The following is a 21,825-nucleotide window of genomic DNA, read 5'->3' as shown; positions in this document are numbered from 1 at the left end:
TCGTGTTTTATTTAAAAGAAGCATCAACTTGCTCTTGATTTTTTAAAAGTGACGTAATTCAAATGCCTCATTTTCTGTATTTTACTGTAAGACTCAAACATTAAAAACCTGTAACTATGTTCACTAAACTTGAAGATAATGAGCTACTTGTCCCAGCAATAGAAGGTCATTATTGCGTTCTATAATGTTAACCTTTTAGTATAGAAATACTAATGATCAATTTAGTTGCTAAGTAATAACACCCTGTTGAACTTATGTACAACTTTATGAATATTTTGTAGAGACATTACGCTATTCTGAAGCAGGAAAGGTGAAAAATGTGCAATGCCCTGGCACAGACTTGAACCTTGACCTCTCGAATACGCGCCGAGTGTGCTACCATTACAGCACGAAGGCATGCATAATGAAGGGAAAAATACCTTATATAATCCCCCTTTTAAAGGGCGACTGGGGATTAGGGTACCCAATCGCCAAATCCTAGTGGTGAAGAATCATCATCCACCACCTTTTCTTAGTCCAGGCGCCACTGCAGAGAAATTAGGTTATTTTGAAGCAGATGACTAGAAAAATTATCAATGTCCTCACCAGGACTCAAACTTGACCTCTCAAATACGCGCCGAGGGTGCTAACTGTTAGACTACGAAGGCAGGCAGAAAGACGGAAGAAAATACCTTATCTAATAAATTCATAAAAGTCATTCAATAAAAGAAATCATTTGAGTCAAGAATTTATACAGATTTTATGTTGGTTTGTTTGTACTGTACTGTATTTTCTACTGTTCTTACAATTTTTCATTTATCTACTTGTTTATAAGAAAATAATTGTTGTATGCTTTTCTTTTTATATTATATTAGCATGCATTATCATCCAGTCAACAAATCTAGCATTATCAGTACACTATGTTACTATGTTCAACTGTATTATTTCTGTCAGCTCTTTACCATACCAGAAATTGTAAATGTTAGTTTGATGGCATTATGTTAGTTATTTATTTTGAACTTATCTAATGTAGTAAGAATTTGTCACGTTAGCCTGCATCGGGCTCCCGACTATTTAGCCAGTTTGTATTGTACAATTTTTTACTGAATGTAAGAACCTTATCCTACTGAGCCGACTACATCCTACTGATTTGCAAAATCTGCAAATTTGAGAAATATACATGAATTACATAAACAAAATATTTAACTTGCAGACTTTGATCTATAGATTTTGTACTATATCTATAGAATATGGACTATAGACTTTGAACTGTGAATTCTGAATATAGACTTTGAACTATAGACTTTTGTTGGAACTCCAAACTACTCTTCATCACTACTATTTCTTTTCGTCGCATCTTATGTTCAAAATTCCGCACATATTTTAAAGAGTTATGTCATATATTATGTTTAAAATTTTTGTATTACATTCAAAATTCTGTACGTTTATAATTATGCTATTTTATACATTATGCTTCAATTTATTTTTTTTAACATTCCAAACTATGTATCATTCCAAATTATGTATTCATTTAAAATTATGTATTCATTTCAATTATGTATCATTCCAAATTTTGTATACATTTCAAATTATGTACCTGTTTGCTAATATCAATAAACGGCTGGGATCACGTAGTGAGGAAACGGCGCTAAACCAATTAACCAAATGGTAAAGGTGTGGTCCCCGTCTTCCCCGTTCCTAAATCCTAAGATCCTAAATAAAAGAAATCATGTCATAAGTTGCATGAATGTATAAATGTTTCTCGCATTGAAAAAAAAACAATGGTACTTAGAAACATCAAATTTTGAATGACTCAATCGAATATTGGCATCTGGTAGCCCAAATTTGGAATTTATTTTATTATCAATTTCAGATTTCGTAAAACGTAACGAATTTTCGAACAAAATCAACGATTTCAAAGCGATCCGTTAACATTAACATCACGTGCATCTTCCAAAAAACGAATATTTTATGCTCGAGGCTCCTCCCCCTTCCATTTGTTACTGTATAGGTTATTTGGAAGCAGGAGACGTAAAAACATTAGCAGTGCCCTCTGCAGGACTCGAACTTCGGACCTCTCGACATGCGCCGAGTGTGCTGGCGATTACACTACGAAAGCATGCTAAGAAGGCGGAAGAAATACCTTATATACTTCCCCTTTTAAAGGCTGACTAGGGATTAGGGGACCCAATCGCCAAATCCTAGTGGTGAAGAATCATCATCCACCAATTGTTTTAGTTCGGGCGCCACTATAGAGACATTAGGACTCTTAATGCTGAGAGATGACAAAAATTAGCAGCGCTCTTGCCGGGATTCGAACCTTGGACCTCTCGAATACGCGCCAAGCATGCTGACGATTACACCACGAAGGCATGCTAAGAAGGCGGGACAAGTACCTTATAACTGGTATTATGTTTGTAGCGTAGCTACGGAAAGACGTTACAATGTCTAACAATATTTTGCATCGAATGACATTGAATGTCTGTATCACTTTCCAAATGGCGTTTTCAATCCCCCGTGAAAAATATGCCCCTTTGGGCTTAAGATAAAATCTGAAAGCTTAAGCTTACAGTTTTTTTTTTTTTTTTTTTTTTTTTTTTTTTTTAAGTCCAAAGGGATTTGAATCCCGAAGGACTATTAGTTTCGTTTTGGCATTTTGCGTCGGACTCATAAATGTCGGTTCACTTTTCAAACTGTTGCCACAAAATGTTAGAGTCCTGAATTATATTTTAAGAAATTAAATAATGAAAAATCTGCATAAATGTATGTATATTTCTCGTATTGTGATAAAACAACGGTACATAGAGTCATCGAATTTTGAATAACGTAATCCTCCAACGAATATGAGCATGTGGAAGACCAAATTTGAAATTTGAAATTTGTTTTATGATCGATTTCCTATTTTTTAAAACTTTGACGAATTTTTGATTAACAAACTCAAGGATTACAAAGCGAGCAATGGCAACGTTGTGCAGAAAACGCATTTTTATCTCCAGCGCGTGAGTCTCTGTATCGGAAATTCTAAAGATATGCTCGTTTTAAAACTATTTTGCGATATTGCTGTTGCACTGGATCTTATGGTTTAAGTGCGAGGAACATGATATTTAATAAAGAAAGGTAACACACAAAATGTTAAAAAACGCCCCTTTGGACGTAATTTAAAATCTGAAACATTTCGGATTTTTTTTTTTTTTTTTTTTTTTTTTTTTAAAGCCCAAAAGGACTATCAGCTTCGATTTGGCATTTTGCGTCGAAAACATGAAAAGTCTGTATCATTTTTCAAAGTGTTGCCACAAAATATTATCGTGCTGTATTATATTTAAAGAATTAAATAATGAAATATCTGCATAAATATATGTGTGTTTCTAGCATTGTGGTAAAACAACGGTACATAGAGCCTTCAACTTTTGAATAACGTACTTCTCCATTCGAATATGGGCATCTGGAAGCCCAAATTTGGAATTTGTTTGATTATCTGTTTCATATTTTTTAAAGCATTTATGAGTTTTTGATTAAGAAGCGCAATGATTTCAAAGCGGGCAATGGCAACACTGTACGAAAAAAAACATTTTTATCTCCTGCGCGCGAGACTGTGTATTGAAAATTCTAAATATGTGCTCGTTTAAATATTTTGTGATATTTCTGTTGAATCTAATTTTATGGTTTAAGTGCAAAGCACATGATATTTAATAAATAAAGGTAACACACAAAACGTTAAAAAAACGCCCCTTTGGCCGTAATTTAAAATCTGAAACCTTTCAGATTTTTATTTATATATTTTTTAATTTTGAACTAATGGTTTGGTATCGATAATTCTTCCTGTTAAATAACTCGCCGGTTCCAGATACTGAATGATGATGAGAAAGTAAAGCCAACATTATTTAGCATTATTTTTATCGTACTCTTATAAGGCACCGGAACTCATAAAATAAAATTAAAAGCCACCATTAGAAGCCCACTTACAATGCAGTATTCCCACATTATACTGATTTACATAAAAGCACATCTAGGTCTTCTGAAAATGACCCTGAAATTTACCCTCTAAATCTGCCTCGTCCTATCAAACTAACCTCTTTATAACTTATGAAAGTAAGCGAGGAGCTGAAAGCTACCTCCTCCTCGTAAATAAAGAGCTAAGTAAATTAACGAGAAAAGTAATCAATGCTTAGAGACATTATTAAAAATTATCGCTCTACTTTCAAAAGCAGTTACCGTAAAATTTATACGTCGCCATTTTTATGTCTTCTAATGTTGGTTCCTACCGTACAGCCATGTCTGGAGCTGCTCATTACTTGTAATGTACCACGTGGTTGCTTTCATTAGATTTTCTCGCTAAATATGCTGTTGCCACAGATTAGGAAATAAGTTCACCCTTTGGTTCTTGATGACTTTGTGCTTGGGAAAAGGTAAAGTATCGCTTCGGTTTAATGTTTTTCAATGATGGTAGGAAGACCATTTGTTACGAGGTAGATGGCTTCGCTTCAGTTCAAAAAGCTGAATATTATATTGAGTAACTAGCAATTAATTTGGTTAACTTCCCAAGCTTCTGAGATAAAAGTTTTCTTAATATGCTGCTATCATAATTTTTCGGTTTTTAAGTTTTTAAAATTTTGTAAAGGTATATTTTATGTAGTTATTATAAATTATTGCTTATTGTATTGTATTAAAAGTAGACAATGGAGTTTTATTTCTTTTTTGGGGGGAGTTATTTTCATTTCTGCTTTGTCGACTAAAAATTGATCTGATCATTAAAAGCTAAAAGCTGTATTGCTAACGAAATTAAAAATGGCTCTGAAAATTCTGTTCCTTAGCGTCACTATTTCATTAGCTGTGTGACGATTGACATTTGATCTCATATTTATACGTTATAAGTAGCTAAAATTGTGCTTCCAAAGTTAAAAAGCATCTTAATAATGAAACTGGAAATGGCTTTGAAAATTATGTTGCTTATCGTCAGTACTTCACTAGTTGTATGACAATTGACAGTTGATCTTATATGCATATATTTTAAGTAGTTACAATTTTGCTTCTAAAAACTTTAAAAAAGCAAAATTGTAAGGTAAGCACTATTTTACTAAGCTTAAATATTGTAAAATTACAGACAATAACATAAGCAAACTGAACTTTACAGGACACAATTTTTTTTACAATAATATCCCAAGCTAAATAAATCAAATTTAAATCTAAGTTACAATAGGGTCTTGTTTCATATTTAACTAACCATAATGAATATCCAATCAAAGTATTCTTGCTGCGGTAAGATAGCTTCCCCGCAAAGCGAGTTTAGGGTTGTCAGAAAGTTTCAGGGAAAGGCAGGGTTGTCATATTGGCGCGAAATTGCTCATTCGGGGACAAAATTGGCCATATGCCATATGCCATAGACGGAGCGAGAATATTCTAGAACGCATTCTTTTAAGAACGATCGACCAGGTCGGGTGCTGTAATTTAGCACTTTGCCATGAAGCTGTTTTCATCGTTATAGCATGACGGCTGTGTTGCTGATTGTTTCAGCGTGTTTGTCGAAGTTTTTCGTCGACAGTAAAACTGTCTTTAGAACTGTCCTGCGTAATACTGGAGAATAAATTGTGTTTTGATTCTTCATTAAGTGTTATCCTCAAATAGTGTGAAATTCAAGAACCTGTAGAATGCAACAGTATGACGGTAAAATGCTAAAAATTGACCAGTAACCGATGAAGAAACAATACATATTTCCCATTATAACGGTAAAATGCTGAAAGTCGACCGTTAACAGATGAAGAAACGATAGATATTTCCCATTATGACGGTAAAATGCTGAAACTTGTCCATTAACAGATGAAGAAACAATAAATATTTCCCATTATTACTGTAAAATGCTAAAATTCGACCATTAATAGATGAAGAAACAATAAATATTTCCCATTATAACAGTAAAATGCTGAAAACGTGACCGTTAACAGATGAAGAAACAATAAATATTTTCCCTTATGACGGTAAAATGATAAAAAAATTGACCATTAACAGATGAAGAAACAGGGCACATTTCACATTATATCTTTGCAATCAAACTCAATTTTGTGTTCTAAATTCCACGAACCTGTAGAGCGCAACAGTATGACGGTAAAATGCTAAAACGTGACGACTAACAGATGAAGAAACAATAAGCATTTCCCATTATAACAGTAAAATGCTGAAAACGTGACCGTTAACAGATGAAGAAACAATAAATATTTCCCCTTATGACGGTAAAATGATAAAAATTGACCATTAACAGATGAAGAAACAGAGCACATTTCACATTATATCTTTGCAATCAAACTCAATTTTGTGTTCTAAAAAAAGAAACAGTAATATTAAAAAATATGAAAGGGCTCAGATTTTAACAATCGCAACCCAAAAGGATTTTTTAAGGTTTTTTACGCTCTCCTTGAGGTTGCAGTCTACCAGTCTGCTACTGGACTCACTAACTGCTAACTCATTTCCTTTTGCATCTTTAGATTTATTATTAAGCATCCCTTTCATCGTAATTACGCTGTATATAATTCAAAAGCAAAATTACAAAAATTTTAAAAGCAGCTTAACAAATATGTTTATAATATCCGATGCAGTGTTAAATAATGCTTTAACTTTCTTCTATTTTGTTTTCAGTCTTTTCTCAGTTTATAAACTTAACTGAGTTTATAAACTGAGAAAAGCTTTACTGTTGCAAGAATTGGGATATTTTATTTATTTTAAAAGCAATTTCTTCCAACGTTTTACAGCTGACTACATAATATAGCTGCTTTGGAAACTAGTAACCAGAAAGTTTGTGTTGCCCCAAATATTTTTGTAATTTAATCCTCTTCGTGACAAAATATTTCGCCATGTTTCCACCTTGCGCGCATGATATTTTAAAAATGGCTAATGGTACATACTTGAAATTGGATGGATTTCTTTATTTGGGCACTATTTTCTACCTGAACCAAAAATCTGATGAATATTTTAATATTAAAAAATTTTATGGACGAAAACATTACAGATTTTTTAATAAAATATATTTTATTAAAACTCAACTCCAAATAAAATAAAAATTTAACATGAAAGTTTTAGAATTTTAGGTTCACAGTAGTTTCCAAATATTATAAAAGCTATATATTAAATATGGAATTAAATTATGCAACTCAATGTTTTAAACTGTGCGCGCAAGGTGGAAACATGACGAAACATTTTGTCACTAAGCGGATTAAATTATAAAAATATTTGTGGCAACACAAACTTTCTGATTACTATTTCAGAAAGCAGCTATATTATGTAGTCAGCTGTAAAAAGTTGGAAGTAATTGCTTTCAAAATAGATAAGCTATCCCAGTTCTTGCAACAGTCACATATTCGAAGATCTTACGAGGCCCTTAAAAAATAAATCAGGAATTTTTTTGGACTGAACCTAAATTTCGAACTTTGAAAGAAGCAATTAAGTAAGTTTAATAAAAGTAAAGAGGTATTAGTAAATATATACCAAATTCAAATATCATTGAAGATCTAAAATCCCGACTGCTAATTTTTTAAAAACTACTCGTACGGTTTTTCCAAAATCTGGCACTTTGACATAATTTGAACCTTAGAATGGAAATATCGAAAACAATCGGTATTATTATAAAAAAAATCCGACTTTGTGTTAAAATATCTGTGTTACAGTAGTGCTATATATATATAATATTTACAGAATTTTTAAGCAAAGTTGTTTCTAATCGGATCGTAGTTTTTTATTTGTGCATTTGATTTTGCAATCTAAGATGCTGTCTTTTTCTTTCTTTTCATTGTTCCCGACTAGAGGATCGGCTATTGGACATCCCGTGTAGAGTCTGCGGAGACAGAAGTTCAGGCAAACATTACGGAATCTACAGTTGCGACGGTGAGTTTCCTCAAAATGTTTTCTCTCTGAAACTGCTTCAAAAGGTATTGCTGAAATTAAAATGAAATGCAATTGATACTCTTAATTTACCCATCAGTATTAACGTAATATTTCTTTATTTTATCACAATTAGTATTACTAGGACAGTAATTGTTTTTGTAAGGGTATTAATGTACGGGCAATCGAGAAGTATTGGCAAGACGTTCGTAGCCAGGGATTCCCATTAATAACTTCCTGAAGCATTTTGTGGTCCAGAACTTAGATTAAAATATATCAAGGACAATATTATTGCAGTAACTTCGCATAAGACGTAACATATTGTTAATCTCCATACATAATAAAAGAAAGAGCATGTGAGCCCGCCTGCGGCCGAGCGATAAAAACGCTGAACACTGGTAGTTCGGTCCGAGGTTCGAATCCCGCGAACAGGCTGGCTGCATGGGTGTTTTCGTGGTTTTCCCCATGTGTAACGTGTATACGAGCCAATTTTCCTTGAGAAAACCCTCCACGAAGGCATCCCTCCCTTTAGGCAGATAGCCCTCGTGTGCTTTGCCTTAATTAAATAATCCAATCCATCCAAAGAGTATGTGGGCTATTCGTTTGTGCTGCGCGTAAGCTAATAGACGCAGGGCTACGAAATTTGGTATATAGATGGATTGGATTGGATTATTCAGTTATGGCAAAGCACACGAGGGCTATCTGCCTAAAGGGAGTGATGCCTTCGTGGAGGACTTTCTAAGGGAAACTGGCTATACACGTTACACACGGGGAAAACCACGGAAACACAGTTAATCAGTTTTTAAATCAGTTATAGTTATAAGGCATTTCCTCCCTCCTTTCTGCATGCCTTCGTTGCGCAACGGTAGCACACTCGAAGCGTAATCGAGAGGTCTAGGTTCGGATTGTCCTAATTTCCTAAAATCCTAATGTGTGTGTGTGATTATGGCAAAGCCTCGAGGGCTATCTGCCTAAAGGAAGGGATGCCTTCGGGGAGGACTTTTTAAGGGAAACTGGCTCGTATACACGTTACACACGGGGAAAACCACGGAAACACCCATGCAGCCAGCCCGTTCGTGGGATTCGAACCTCGGACCGAACTACCAGTGTTCAGCGTCTTTACCGCTCGGCCGCTGGTGAGCTTGGTATATAGATGAATCTAGACAAGAGCCAGTGCCCCTCTAAGCAATTTTTTAAAAAATTTGAATCGGATTTTTTTAAAAATCTTTTTGAATGAAATCACATCATTTTGAACACTTTCGTTCTTTTAGAAATGTAGTTTGAGAATGCGGATTAGAAATGTGGTTCTTTTAGAAATGTGGTTAGTTTTTTATTCATTGCTTTGGACACTTGACTGCTGACTATTTTCTCTTGAAAATATGAGATTCATTTTTTATTTCATTGTAATTTTCTTATATTATGTTTTAATTATATGTGATTTTAATTGTACAAAAAGTTTCACATGATTTTTTTTTTAGGAAACAAGGGTTTTAACTTCCTTTATCCCGTTTGAATTCCTAAGATTTTGCAACCGTAATGTGGTTAATTTATTTATTAGGGTAATTAATATTTGCATTAAGGAATATTCCTTATTTCATTGTAATTTTTTTAATATGTGATACATTTTTATTGATTTTTTTTTTTTTTTTTTTTTTTTTTTTGTATAGTTGTTCTGCAGAGTAAAATTCTGAACAAGTTTTAAATTTAATGTTCGGTAATCCCTTTAGGCATTTTTTGGTACATTTCAAAACCAGACGAAGCGGCTAGTTTTGAATAAAATTTTAATGAATTGAATTACCGCCAAGCTGGCGCCAAGCAGTTTTGATCGTAAAATTTGGGGATAATTTTCAAAAATCACCAAACTTGGCAACCATTTGTGAACATTTTGCTCCGGTCCCTGTATAATTGTAACCGATACTGTAATTGAACAACTGTAATTTATCCTTATTCATAACTGTAACTGTGTTATTCTTAACTGTTTAATATTTTATATTAAAATTATAAAGGTAGGATATAATATAATAATATAATTTTAATATAATTATATTTTATTTTTTAATATAATTTTAACCTTATCTGCCTTCTAGTAATTTCAAGAAATGGAAGGTTCTAGAGATTTCTTGGAGGCTATATAAGCCCCGGAGAGAGGATCAGTTCTCAGTTTTTACTTCAGAGCTGATTTCGGTGTAGTGAGAGATCTTTGTGAGAGCTTCGAATTTTAGATGCACTTCGCATTGCGTTGTGTTTAACATTCTTAGTAGTTTGAAGTATAACAAATGATTGTCATATTGAGAAGAGCTCTACGTGTACTTCCGTAGAAAGTTCCAGAACTATAGTGTGTTTCTTTTGGGTAAATACATTAAGCTCTCGTTGGTTCTGTGTGCATTCAATCCATTAACCATATCGTTGGCTCGCTCGTATCATCCAATCTCATCGGTTTTATGTGCATTCAATCCCGCGAGCACTCAACAGTATCAGTTGGAGACATATATCCAATTTACAGCATTATGTTGAGCTTATTTTTGTGGAAGTTTTTGCATTGCTAGGGAATTTAAAAAGATTTATTTCATAAATATTGTTTTGGTACTAATTAAAGCTTCCTCTGCTCTGCCAGTTATGTGCACAAGTTAAATAAATTAATTTGTACTCGGTAAAAGAGCAGAATTGGAAATGCCAACTACCACCGTTGGCGCACCAATCGGCGCGCCATGATGATAAATACTTTCTCGGGCGAGCTATTTTTCACCAAAGTTAAGTACAGCTCTAGAAGGAGAATTTTCCACCCGCAAGTATTATTAGCGTAAACGCTTTTTGGCGCCTAGAACCCCCTCCTGCAGCCAATCACGAGGAGCTAACGCCGGAGAGGGCGAATGGATACTGGGGAGGGGTGGCCGGATCGAGGGGGTGGAGGAGAAGAATTATTCAGATTAATTTTTCCCCGGTGCCTCTTTTCATGTGACGGTAATTAGAAATCCAGATGTTGGAAAGTTGTTCGTTTTGGGATTGAAGGGGAAAAGAAAGGGGGATGTCCACAAATTACCGAACGATATTTGCTGTTCGAATTTCATTCAATTTTTTAAGCAATATGAATGCACATACATAGCTGAAATTTCTTTGACGAAAAATGTACAGGACCTAATCGAGTCTGTTTTTACGAGTTCGATTCCTTACTCTAAATAAATGCATAATTTCTTAATTCTACGCAGTCTCTCTCCCTCCTTCAAACCCCTAGTGTAATGCTTTCGAATAGGGAAGTAAGAACCTGACTTTAAATGCTCTTCTGATTTGTTATAGTTCGTTACTTCATAAAGGCACTTCAACGTTGTAGCTGGCTTTCTTTTGTTTATGATCGTAACGTGCGTCGTTAACAATGAGCAGAGGGAAACGGGAATTTTGGCAAATTAGGGGATTCGACATGCATTCCGCTGCTGTCGTTACCATGGTTATGAGGCATGGCTTCGGAAAAAAAGCCTCTGAGTGCCTATTCTAAATTAACAGCCTAGAACCCTAGAGCCTAAGTAACTATGTTTTGAGTCACGGTTTGGGGAAAAAGGCCTTGAAGTGCCTATTCTAAATTAGCAGCCTAGAGCCTTGGAGCGTAAGTAACTGCGTTTTCATGAACGAGATCTTTTGAAAAATAATTTAGTTCGTGATATTCTGATTTCCTTTCCGGCAGATCTCGAGAATCCCAAAGTACTAAAAAGACTAATTTGTTAACGAAAATGCACATTTTAACGAGAGAGGGAAGCAGAATGAGGCAGAAGAAAATCCAAATAAAACGAAAGGGACAAAAATGTTAGATTATTAGATAGGTTAACGTCGTTTGTTATTCAGTTTTTTAACTATGTATAAATAATAATACAACTAGTATTTACAAGCCCCCTTCTTTATGTTTACTTGTTTTTTTTATTCCAGTACAAGTACAATTTTATTCCAATACAATATAATGAAACTTTGACTTATCACAGTGTTTCTTTATCTCAAAATTAGAGTCTCGTCTTATTTATTTCTGTCAAACGCGTTGTAGATAATCTAAAATATAAATAGGTGTTGATAAAATAAATTTATTTTTGGGTATTAAATTGCTTAACATCAAAACGATGATATGAAATCTTGTTGTTTAGAGCTGCATAAATGATTTGTTGTTTAGTTTTTCTTAAATGGGAAAATTTTAAGTAAATTTAATTCGTATTCTCATGTAAAAAACTTTCCGAAAAATTATCGATCAATCATTAGAGGATCAATGCCCACCAGCGGCCGAGCGCTAAAATCGCTGAACACTGGTAGTTCGCCCCGACGTTCGACTCCCGCGAACGGGTTAGCTGCATGGGCGTTTTCGTAATTTTTCCCGTGTGCAATGTGTATATGAGCCAGTTTTCTGTTAGAAAGTCCTCCACGAACGCATCCCTTTCCTCTGGCAGATAGCTTTCGAGGTTTTGCCGTAATCAAACAAACCCAAACTAACTAGGAAAAACTGGTGGGAAAGAAGAAAAAATACATTATCCCGGCCGCTATGCTACATATTTAAATTTAGCTGTTATTTTATGTAACTTCTGTGACATTTTGTGATTTTATAAAAATGTAATTAAAACTTTAAAGACTTTTTAATTTTAAAATATTTTGTTTCATACTTAATTATTTACATTCCCTGGTTTTTGGAAAAAATAAAACGTTTAATTAAAATTTGATAGTTTATTTTCGTAAGACAAAGTGCGAACCTTTGTTAAAAATCCCCCGAATCAACCAAATCCCCTTTAACAGAGTACCTATTGATAAACATATTCAGAATATTCGGGGCTCAGCAGCGGCCGAGCGGTAAAGACGCTGAACACTGGTAGTTCGGTCCGAGGTTCGAATACAGCGAACGGGCTGGCTGCATGGGCGTTTTCGTGTTTTTCTCCATGTTTAACGTCTATACGAGCCAGTTTTCCTTAGAAAGTCCTCCACGAAGGCATCTCTTCCTTTAGGCAGATAGCCCTCGTCTGCTTTGCCATAATTAAATAATCCAATCCATTCCAAAATATTCGGATTACGCCAAAATACAAAAAGGCAATCTGCCTAAGATGAAGGTGGCTTTCAGGGGATTGAGTAATAGAAACTGTTACATACTCACTTTTCACTTAGAGCAAACCACGAAAACTAACCATGCAACCATATTCATTGTTTACTGGAGATACGTTTCTATTTGTTTTAAAATACTAATGGCTTTTAGTAAATAAGATTTTCAGTATATACAAACGGCCGCTTGAATTACCTGCTGAAGTGGATCTTGTGTTTGGACAAAACTGTAAGTCCAAAATAAATCAATCTATAACGAATTTCCTCTTATTTCACGTTAATCTCTATTCGGTGCAACGATATTTGTGCATTTTTCAGTATTTTAAGATTTGAAGTTTGGAGTCATTGAAGTAACAAAACAAAATTTCATGATCGTTATAATCGTTATGACCATATAATAGTCTTCAAATTTTGTAGACGTAGAAAGTTATAAATTTATTTGTTAACCTAAGAAATCAATGAAACTATAAACTATTTGAAAGGGGTAGAGTGGATTTTTTAAAAAGCACGCGTTGAAAAAGTGTTTAAATCATATCGGCATTTCATACACTTTATATGTAAATTGAAAACAAAATCATTACAATTCTTTCAGAAAAAGTTACTACTTCGTATTGTTTTAGGTATCAATAACAGCAGACATAAAACTCTTAATTTAATTACATTTTAATTTCTAAGACAAAATGGTATTTAAAAATTCTTTCGAATTTGTATTTTGTTTGCAGAATTCCTAGGTTTTGACAAGCATAATTTAAAGATTGATTTGCTTTAGCAATGTAACTATTGTAACACAAAAGTAGACTTAATACAATATAGAGTCGATATGCAATCCAACTTCTATGTGCAATCTATATGCTGTTGAGTTACAATACGCAGTCTGTATGCAGTCAAACTTTGGTTTGCAGTCGATTTCTAATATGCAATCGAACTTTAGTGATCTGTCTATATGCAGTTCAGTTCAATGGGCAGTCTAAATGCAACATCTATTTTCAGTGGGCAGTCTAATGCAACAGTCTAAAGTGCGCAGTCTATTTGTAATCGGTTTACAATATACAGTGGTTATGCAACCAAACTTCAATGCACAGTTTATATGTAGTCAAATTTCAATAATCTAGTATACGCAGTCGATTTATAATACACAGTCGATATGCACTCAAACTTTCAGTGAGCATTCTGCATGCTGTTGAGTTACAATATGCAGTTATATGCAGCTGAGTTGCAATATGCAGTTACATGCAGTTGAGTTACAATATGCAGTCTATATGTACTTCAATGTACAGACTGTATACCGTCCATTTGGAATATACAGTCAAACTGCGATGTACAATCTATATGCAGTCGATATGCAATCAAACTTCAGTGTGAAGTCTATATGCAGTTGAGTTCAAATATGCAGTCGAACTTCAATGTATAATCTGTATGCAGTCGATTTACAATTTACAATCGATATGCAATCAAACGTCAATGTGTAGAGTATATGCAGTTTGAGTTACAATGTGCAATCGATATGCTGTCGAATTTCAATAAGACGAAACTGATTGCAGTGCAAAAAAGCATTGTGTAAGATAAAATTCGTCTTAATAAAATTAATTTCAAGTTCTGTATTCTGACATTCAGCTGGATGTATCGAAAGGTGATACGAATTCTTTTAACAACTTTGGATAATAAGTTGAACGCATGTCATATTCTATTCATCTGCGCTCTCTATTAAAATATTTGCTTCTTTAAGGCATTCATAGTTTTTATTGATAATTATTGATAGTATCTTGCCCCATGAATCTTTGTAAAAACAACTAACATAAAAATAGAGTGAGCTTAAATGTCGTAATCTGAAATTCCATTTACAAATTGTTCAATGTTCGTCTTTTATTTATTTTCTATATCATAGAATTTTTTTCCGTGCCAACATGCTTTTGTGAATTTCTGTAGTGTGAGAGGAAAAAACAAATTCTCATATGGAAATCATAATTTGTCAAATAAGTGTTCTTTTTCTTGGGGGGGGGGGGAAATCTTTTAAAACTTTTTCTCGCAGATCCAGAATCCTAAAATACAAAAGAAAATAGTCTCAAAATAAATGAAATTTTGAGAACTGGGATTTGATATTTTCTTGCAAATTTCAAGTTTTTTTGCCTTTTCGCAGATTTCTCAAGGTAAACATCATTTGGAGTAACTGGTAGCAAAAAATTAATTCCGAATTAATGTTTAAAAATCGAGATTTATTACAAAAAATTTTGAAAAGAACATTTTTCTCGTCACGTATCATAGGAGAACTACCTTCCGACTAACGTTCTTGAAGTAGCTTAGTTAAACGGTGAATTAAACTAGTTTTAATAAATGTCAGAATATTTTACTTTATAGGATGGCAACATGGAAATTCTTTTGCATTTGGTGCAAATCAGCTCAGATTTATTGGTACTAATATAAAATTAATCTTTAATTTAAATCTAAAATATATTTTAATTCTCTTTTAATACAGAATACAAAAGAACGATCCATAAGAATCGAATGACCGAGCGGCTTCTTAAATGTATTACACTATGCATTTCTTAAATGCATTCCAGCATTTTTACTTCCTTGTACGAAGTAAAAAGGAAGTATTGTAATCGCGAAAAGTTTCAGGCAGCATATTTCAACGAAAATATCCATTTTGACCGCTATCGAATGCAATTTAACGATATTTTTGCGTGATATCTGTACGTAAGGACAAAATAAAATACTCTTTCCTTTCAAAAAAATTACAAAACTACTTTAAAGTAAATTCTGAAGAGAATTTTTCGTGGCGTCTGTACGTACGTACTTACATACGTACGTACGTAGTATCTCGCATAACTCAAAAACGAGTAGCCTCCTCAGGACGTTGAAATTTTGTATATAGGACTGCGATAGCATGTAAATGTTCACCTCGTATTTTGGTTGCAATCGGCTGCACCAAACGTATATAAATATATTTACATATATATCCACTCTGTTACCCGGCTCAGTGATCTCAGTTTCTTTAGTCTTATATGTTTGTAAATTGTACATTTTTTGCTTTAAAAATGATTGTATTATGTTGTTTTTATCTTCCGGTTAAGGTTATTATGCCTTTAGTAAATCTGTATGCAATATTTTTTAGAATTATCAACAATTTTAAAGTTTTCTATGTGCCGCTAAGCCTTTTTTTAATGGCGGCCATTGATGTTTACATTTGAAACAGGAGACTAGTGGATTTGTTTCCAATTAGCTTCGCAACTTAGCTTCGCAACAAACTTAGCTTCGCAACAAACTTAGCTTCGCAACAACAAAGCAAACTTAGCTTCGCAACAACAAAGATAACGCATTCATTTATTATTGCCAATTAAATCATGCTTAATTCTTTCTGGAATTTTTTCGAGGAAATAAGTGTTTAAGATTTACTTCGTAATTTTTAAAGCAAAATCTCAAAAGTTCATAATACCAGGGAAATTATGACATTAAAATTAAAAAAGTACCTTTCTCATGACAGGTTTTGGAAATTTTGGCATTTTTACTGAAACCCGCGCCGCTCAGAGAGTTGAACCTTCTACTGTTTTCCAATACAAAGAAACTACTGATAGAATAGATTTCTTGCTGGGAAGAAACTCTTGGAATTTTAAGGCTCCGCTAAATACCAGCATTAAAATCAGTTCTGGTAATGGCATTCATAGTTTTCTAGAACTTCGGTAGGTGGTTATAAGTATGGCAACAAATAGAACTGATGGAATGTAAATTTCTATGTACTTGAATGAATATTCCTTGCATATAACTATGCTGTTACTAATTTACAACCTGTGATCAATATATAGGGTGAATGAATTGCTGGCGTGCAATGTAGCTGGTACTATTGGTTGAAGGTCAGATCAGTGAAGTTCTCGGTTTATCATTCACCATTCGAGAAGCCATGCAATTGACCAGGCATCCAGTTTGCATGCACGTGTTGTTGAAATAAGCTATGATGCAGCAACCATGCCTCGAGTTAATTGAGCTTGGGCAGGAACATGAAATTCTGTTTCAAAATTGGAAAAGTGCTAATGGAATGTCACGACATGCTCTGTAAGATATATAAAAAAAACTGCTTTATAGGTGCAATAGGTAGATAGGCACTTGACGTACTACCGAGAAAATTAGCCAACATTAGAGCGAAGGTCGTCGATTCGCATTTCGATTGTTGGCGGAGGCAACAGGAGTGTCGTAGGAAACTGCTTATGCAATTGTAACCTAAAATTTGTGTAAGTGTAAATTGTGTGCGCAGCTTGGACTTTACGATTCGACTCCTGATCATAAACAAGACAAAAGGGAAGCGTACGGATGGATAGTGATCCCACTTTTCCTAAGGGATCGTTGATCTGCAACACGATTCCAAACAACGTCTGGATGAGTCGTGGTAACAACGTCTGGAGTCGTAGTATCTGTAACACGATTTCAAACAACGTCTGAATGAGTCAACGTCTGGATGAGTCGTGGTAACAACGTCTGGATGAGTCGTGGTATCTGTAACACGATTCCAAACAACGTCTGGATGAGTCGTGGTATCTGTAACGCGATTCCAAATCGAAGAGGCAATGCAAGAGTAACGCGGTCCACGGTCACCCATGTCGGTGCGAGAAGCTGTCTATCAAGAGAGTGTTGATTATCTTCCAATGTTAGAGGGACTGTTCTTCAAGAATACCTGCTAGAAAATCGGACGTTAAATGCAGCCATTTACTGAGAATCTTGGATCCCCCCTGATGAAGATCAGACACGTACGCCCCCCCCAGTATATGGAAACAGGATCATGGTATCTACTGCACGACAATGTTTTGCCCACTTATCTCCATAACAGTCCATAAATTCCATAATTAAAGGGATTTTAAATCTCCGTTACCCCCTATTCACTAGATCCGGTTACTTCCGATTATTTCCTTTTCCGTCGCTTGAGAAAACACTTAGAAAGACTTAAGATATTCGGACATTGCCGACATACAAAGCATTGTGAACCGCTTAGCTCTAAAGCATTTTACAGGTTGCCTTGGCCCAAACTATGCAAGATCTCTGCACATGTTCTCAGAAATCCATAACCGTTGGAAGTAACTATTGGGAAGGACAATAAGGTGCATTCCTGCATACATATGCAACCTTTTCCACAAATAAATCATGAAATCAATGATTTTTTTAATCACAGGTTATGTATCAAATGTTGGAAAAGTTCATTATATAATTCTAGTAGGTTTTGCAGTCTGAGTGGTAGATTAGCATACTAAATATGAGGGATTAATCTGTTATAATTTGATGCGACTCTTTATTAACACAAGATTAATACCAAAAGAACACCTTACAAACTTCAGGTCAATTATCTTTATAAAGTATACCTACCTCGCCTGCACGTGGCAACACATTTGAGAATAATTTTCTCCTGACGTTTGAGGTACCTGCAACAATCTATCTACAAGGAAAAGTATACTGCGCTGCTACAGGAACATGCTATCGACCAGCAACACCACCACCACACATCTACTATGTCACGAAACATCTACCAGGTCACAACACATCCACCAGGTCACATACATGGTGTTTCTACATGCTACCAGGTCACAAAATGAAGCAAAGTTTCTAGCAATATAATTGGCAACAGCCAGTACTACGGCGTATGGAAAATACGCGCAACATATAGCAGCTAGTTTAATTACACCGTACTCAATTTGATTCTGCTATCGTATTTGTCTGCTTGCATGCTGATAAGTCTAGGTCTTAACGAAACAGCTTTATATTGAATAATTTTAACGCTCAGTAGATTCAATCAAAGAAGGTCTGACTAGCCATTCATGTGTGAGAGCTACCTGTTGTTTTAAGAAGTTACGTTGTTATTGCAGAAAAAGTACAAACTTATTATCTAATGATGTAACAAATCAGAGTTTCTGAACTGTAGTTCCCGAAAATCCTAGAATTCCGATAGAAATTGACAGGGATTACAAAATCAACATTATGATTAGCATATTTACAAAATTATTCTTATTCGTACATTAATCATACATTTAGTGTGCAGTTAATCATATATAACATTTATGCGGGCATACATATGTAACATTTATCATGTAATCAAGTATAACATTTACGTAGTCCCAAACATGTAATATCGATTATGTTAAGCACAATGTAACATTTATATATACACACATATGCGATATTTATTATGTTAATCACATGTAATATTTGTATACAATATTAGTATTATTTCAGGTTTTCACATGAGTAGAAGAATAGAGTGTATGTCGCAAATGACTCAAAATCTCTGTGTGATCCATTGGAAGGTTACTATCAATGAGTTAATCACACCCAGCATATAGAAATGCAAGACACGAAGTTAACATGGTTTACTATGATTCAACTTTAGTTTTGTATAAGGGTAATTATGTTTGCCGGTTCTTAATGCATATTTTACTCTTTTTCTCCGACAATCGAAGATTTTTGTTCTCTCGAAGTTTTAATGATTACTTGAACTTTTAATGATTTATAGGTTAATATTTTTAATGCAAGATAAAATGGCAAGGTCTCCGGAAATGTAGTGAAATTAAATGTCTGTCTGTAAATGAAATTAATGTAAATGTAATTCTGTACATGAAATTAATATGGTCTCCGAAAATGTAGTTTTAGTTTTAATGATTTACAGTTTTTCTTAAACTTTTAAGATTTATAGGTTAGTAATTTTAATGCAATATAAAAGGGTAAAGCTCTCCGTAAATGCAGTGAAATTTTGCGATATTATCTCGACCGAGCATTTCCATTAACATTTTAAAGGCGAAAATTATCACGCATGCAACAGTAACTAAATATTAAATACCCAATACATTATGCTTTTATTTTAATAGAAGCTTTTACTTCCATCAGCACCTTGCCAAAAATTTCGAAATTTCAGAATCGCTTTTCAGGCGCAGGAAGAGCATCTAAAGCGCATTTAAAGAAAAATCGAGTTATGATTATTGCACATTATTCTGATAGTTCCAGTCTTGTAAAACAACATGCGTCTGTTTTAGTAACTGAAAATTTGCACAAAATATGTAACTGCAAACAGTAAAAGATTTCTTAATTTTGGCGCCAACGAAAAAAACTAATCAAAATCTAACAAAACAATTTAACACTGTTGTACAAAATCAAAACTAAGATTACTTCAGAATTGAAAGTTCTGGTTTAAAAAAAGTTGTGGAACAGGATTATTTTGTAGTGTACTTTTTGCATAAATTCTAGTGAAAAATTATATTATAATTATTTGATTATATAAGGTAATAATACCAAGTATAGAGAAAATTTTAAAAAATATAGAAAAAAGTCTGCAATTCGCAGATGATCATAATCTTAGAAAATTAACCAAAAATTTGCAAACTTCGAGTTCCGATAAAATTATTAGCCTTCTTGATTATTTCATAAAGTAAAAGCTTTTCTGATAAAGTTACTTTTAGAAACATATTACTATATTACAAGTATATACCACTTGCACCGTGTTATCTGTATTCGGATTATATATAAGTTGAAGAAATTGTTGTGAACGATGAAATAAATGATATTGATTCAATAGCTAGATTATATTTCGTCGAAAGTAATCGGTAACTAACGTGTGCATACTTGAAATTTTCTTGTAACTATTATTATAATAAATCATGTAGATCAGGAGAAAATGGAGAAAACACGTGGACTTCTTTGTAAAGTATGCAAGTAGTACAGTCCTCTTACATTATTGCACTAATAAACTATTTTTAATCAAGGAACTTGCGAATTTTACATAAAATTACACAAATAAATTGTACCATTGCGTTACACCATTAAAACAATTGACTATATCGAGAATTTTCTAATAGATTTAGTGCTACCGTTGATAATGAGCATATTTAACTGTTCTTGATTATATGGAGAAACCACACGTGTGTATGTGTGTGTGTGTGTATTTAATTATAGCAAAGCACACTAGGACTATCTGCCTAAAGGGAGGGATGCCTTCGTGGAGGACTTTCTAAGGGAAACTGGCTGGTATACACGTTACACGTTACAAAAACCACGAAAACACCCATGCAGCCAGCCCGTTCGCGGGATTCGAACCTCGGACCGAACTACCAGTGTTCAGCGACTTTACCGCTCGGCCACTGGTGGGCCTTAGGGAAACCACACGAAATAATTGTGTTGAATTTCTTGCTCATTTCACATTACTTCTGTGTGATTTTATTGATATTGTCACATAATTGGTTTCGCTTAACTTAATTGAATATCGGTAAGTGACACAGTTGTAAAGTTTAGTATGTTTAGCAATCATCCAAAGTGTACAAACTCTTGGTAGACGTTAACCAAACATCACTAAGTAAAAAACTGAAATTTGGAAAGAATGTGAAGAACCCTTTATTGAAACTAAACAAAAACAAAAATCACACTTCGTGCTTACAATTCAACCAACCACTTATGGAGAGATAACTTAAGTTAACAATAAGTCATATGTAAAATTTAAATTCACATAAGCTAGTAGCCGAAAGTTGGTTAGTAGGCTGAATTTTTGGCACACAACCTGAAAGTTATTTGCGCTAGACAAGTATCGTATATTTTCAAATGCAAGTTTAAAACCAGTACATTAAACGAGATGTATTGAGATGAAACATTTATAAAAAGGAAATGATTACAGACTAGTAGCCGAAGGATACATAGTCAATTTAAGGCGAAGTTGGCTCAACACATAACCGGCGTAGTATCAGATATCAACAATCGTTATGCAAGGCTGAAGACAAGAACTTCTATCTAAGATAGCAACCTAGTAACATAGTCACAAGAAGCATAACACGCTTTCTATTAACATTCGGAAACCTTCCTTTAAATACACGCGAACTAAATTTGGATTCTGGTGGGAAACGGGAAAGGAAAAGTTACAGTGCAGATAAAAACATAAAATAACTGATTAATTACCATAAAGGAAAA

The 21,825-nt window shown here is 34.1% G+C and overlaps 1 protein-coding gene across 1 annotated transcript in view; it reads left to right on the top strand.

Moving 5' to 3' along the window:
- Positions 1 to 21,825, top strand: part of dsf (nuclear receptor dissatisfaction) — a 211,881-nt gene that overhangs the window by 100,061 nt on the left and 89,995 nt on the right. The window contains exon 3 of the mRNA XM_035353724.2: positions 7,768 to 7,848. Within this exon, the coding sequence (XP_035209615.2) occupies positions 7,768 to 7,848 (81 nt within the window). The remainder of the gene's footprint in view (positions 1 to 7,767; positions 7,849 to 21,825) is intronic.

This window comes from Stegodyphus dumicola, chromosome 11, assembly GCF_044657685.1.
Source record: "Stegodyphus dumicola isolate Sdum_Otavi_A_Nest chromosome 11, ASM4465768v1".
Classification (NCBI taxonomy): Eukaryota; Metazoa; Arthropoda; class Arachnida; order Araneae; family Eresidae; genus Stegodyphus; species Stegodyphus dumicola.
This window is presented reverse-complemented; position numbering and strand designations above follow the sequence as displayed.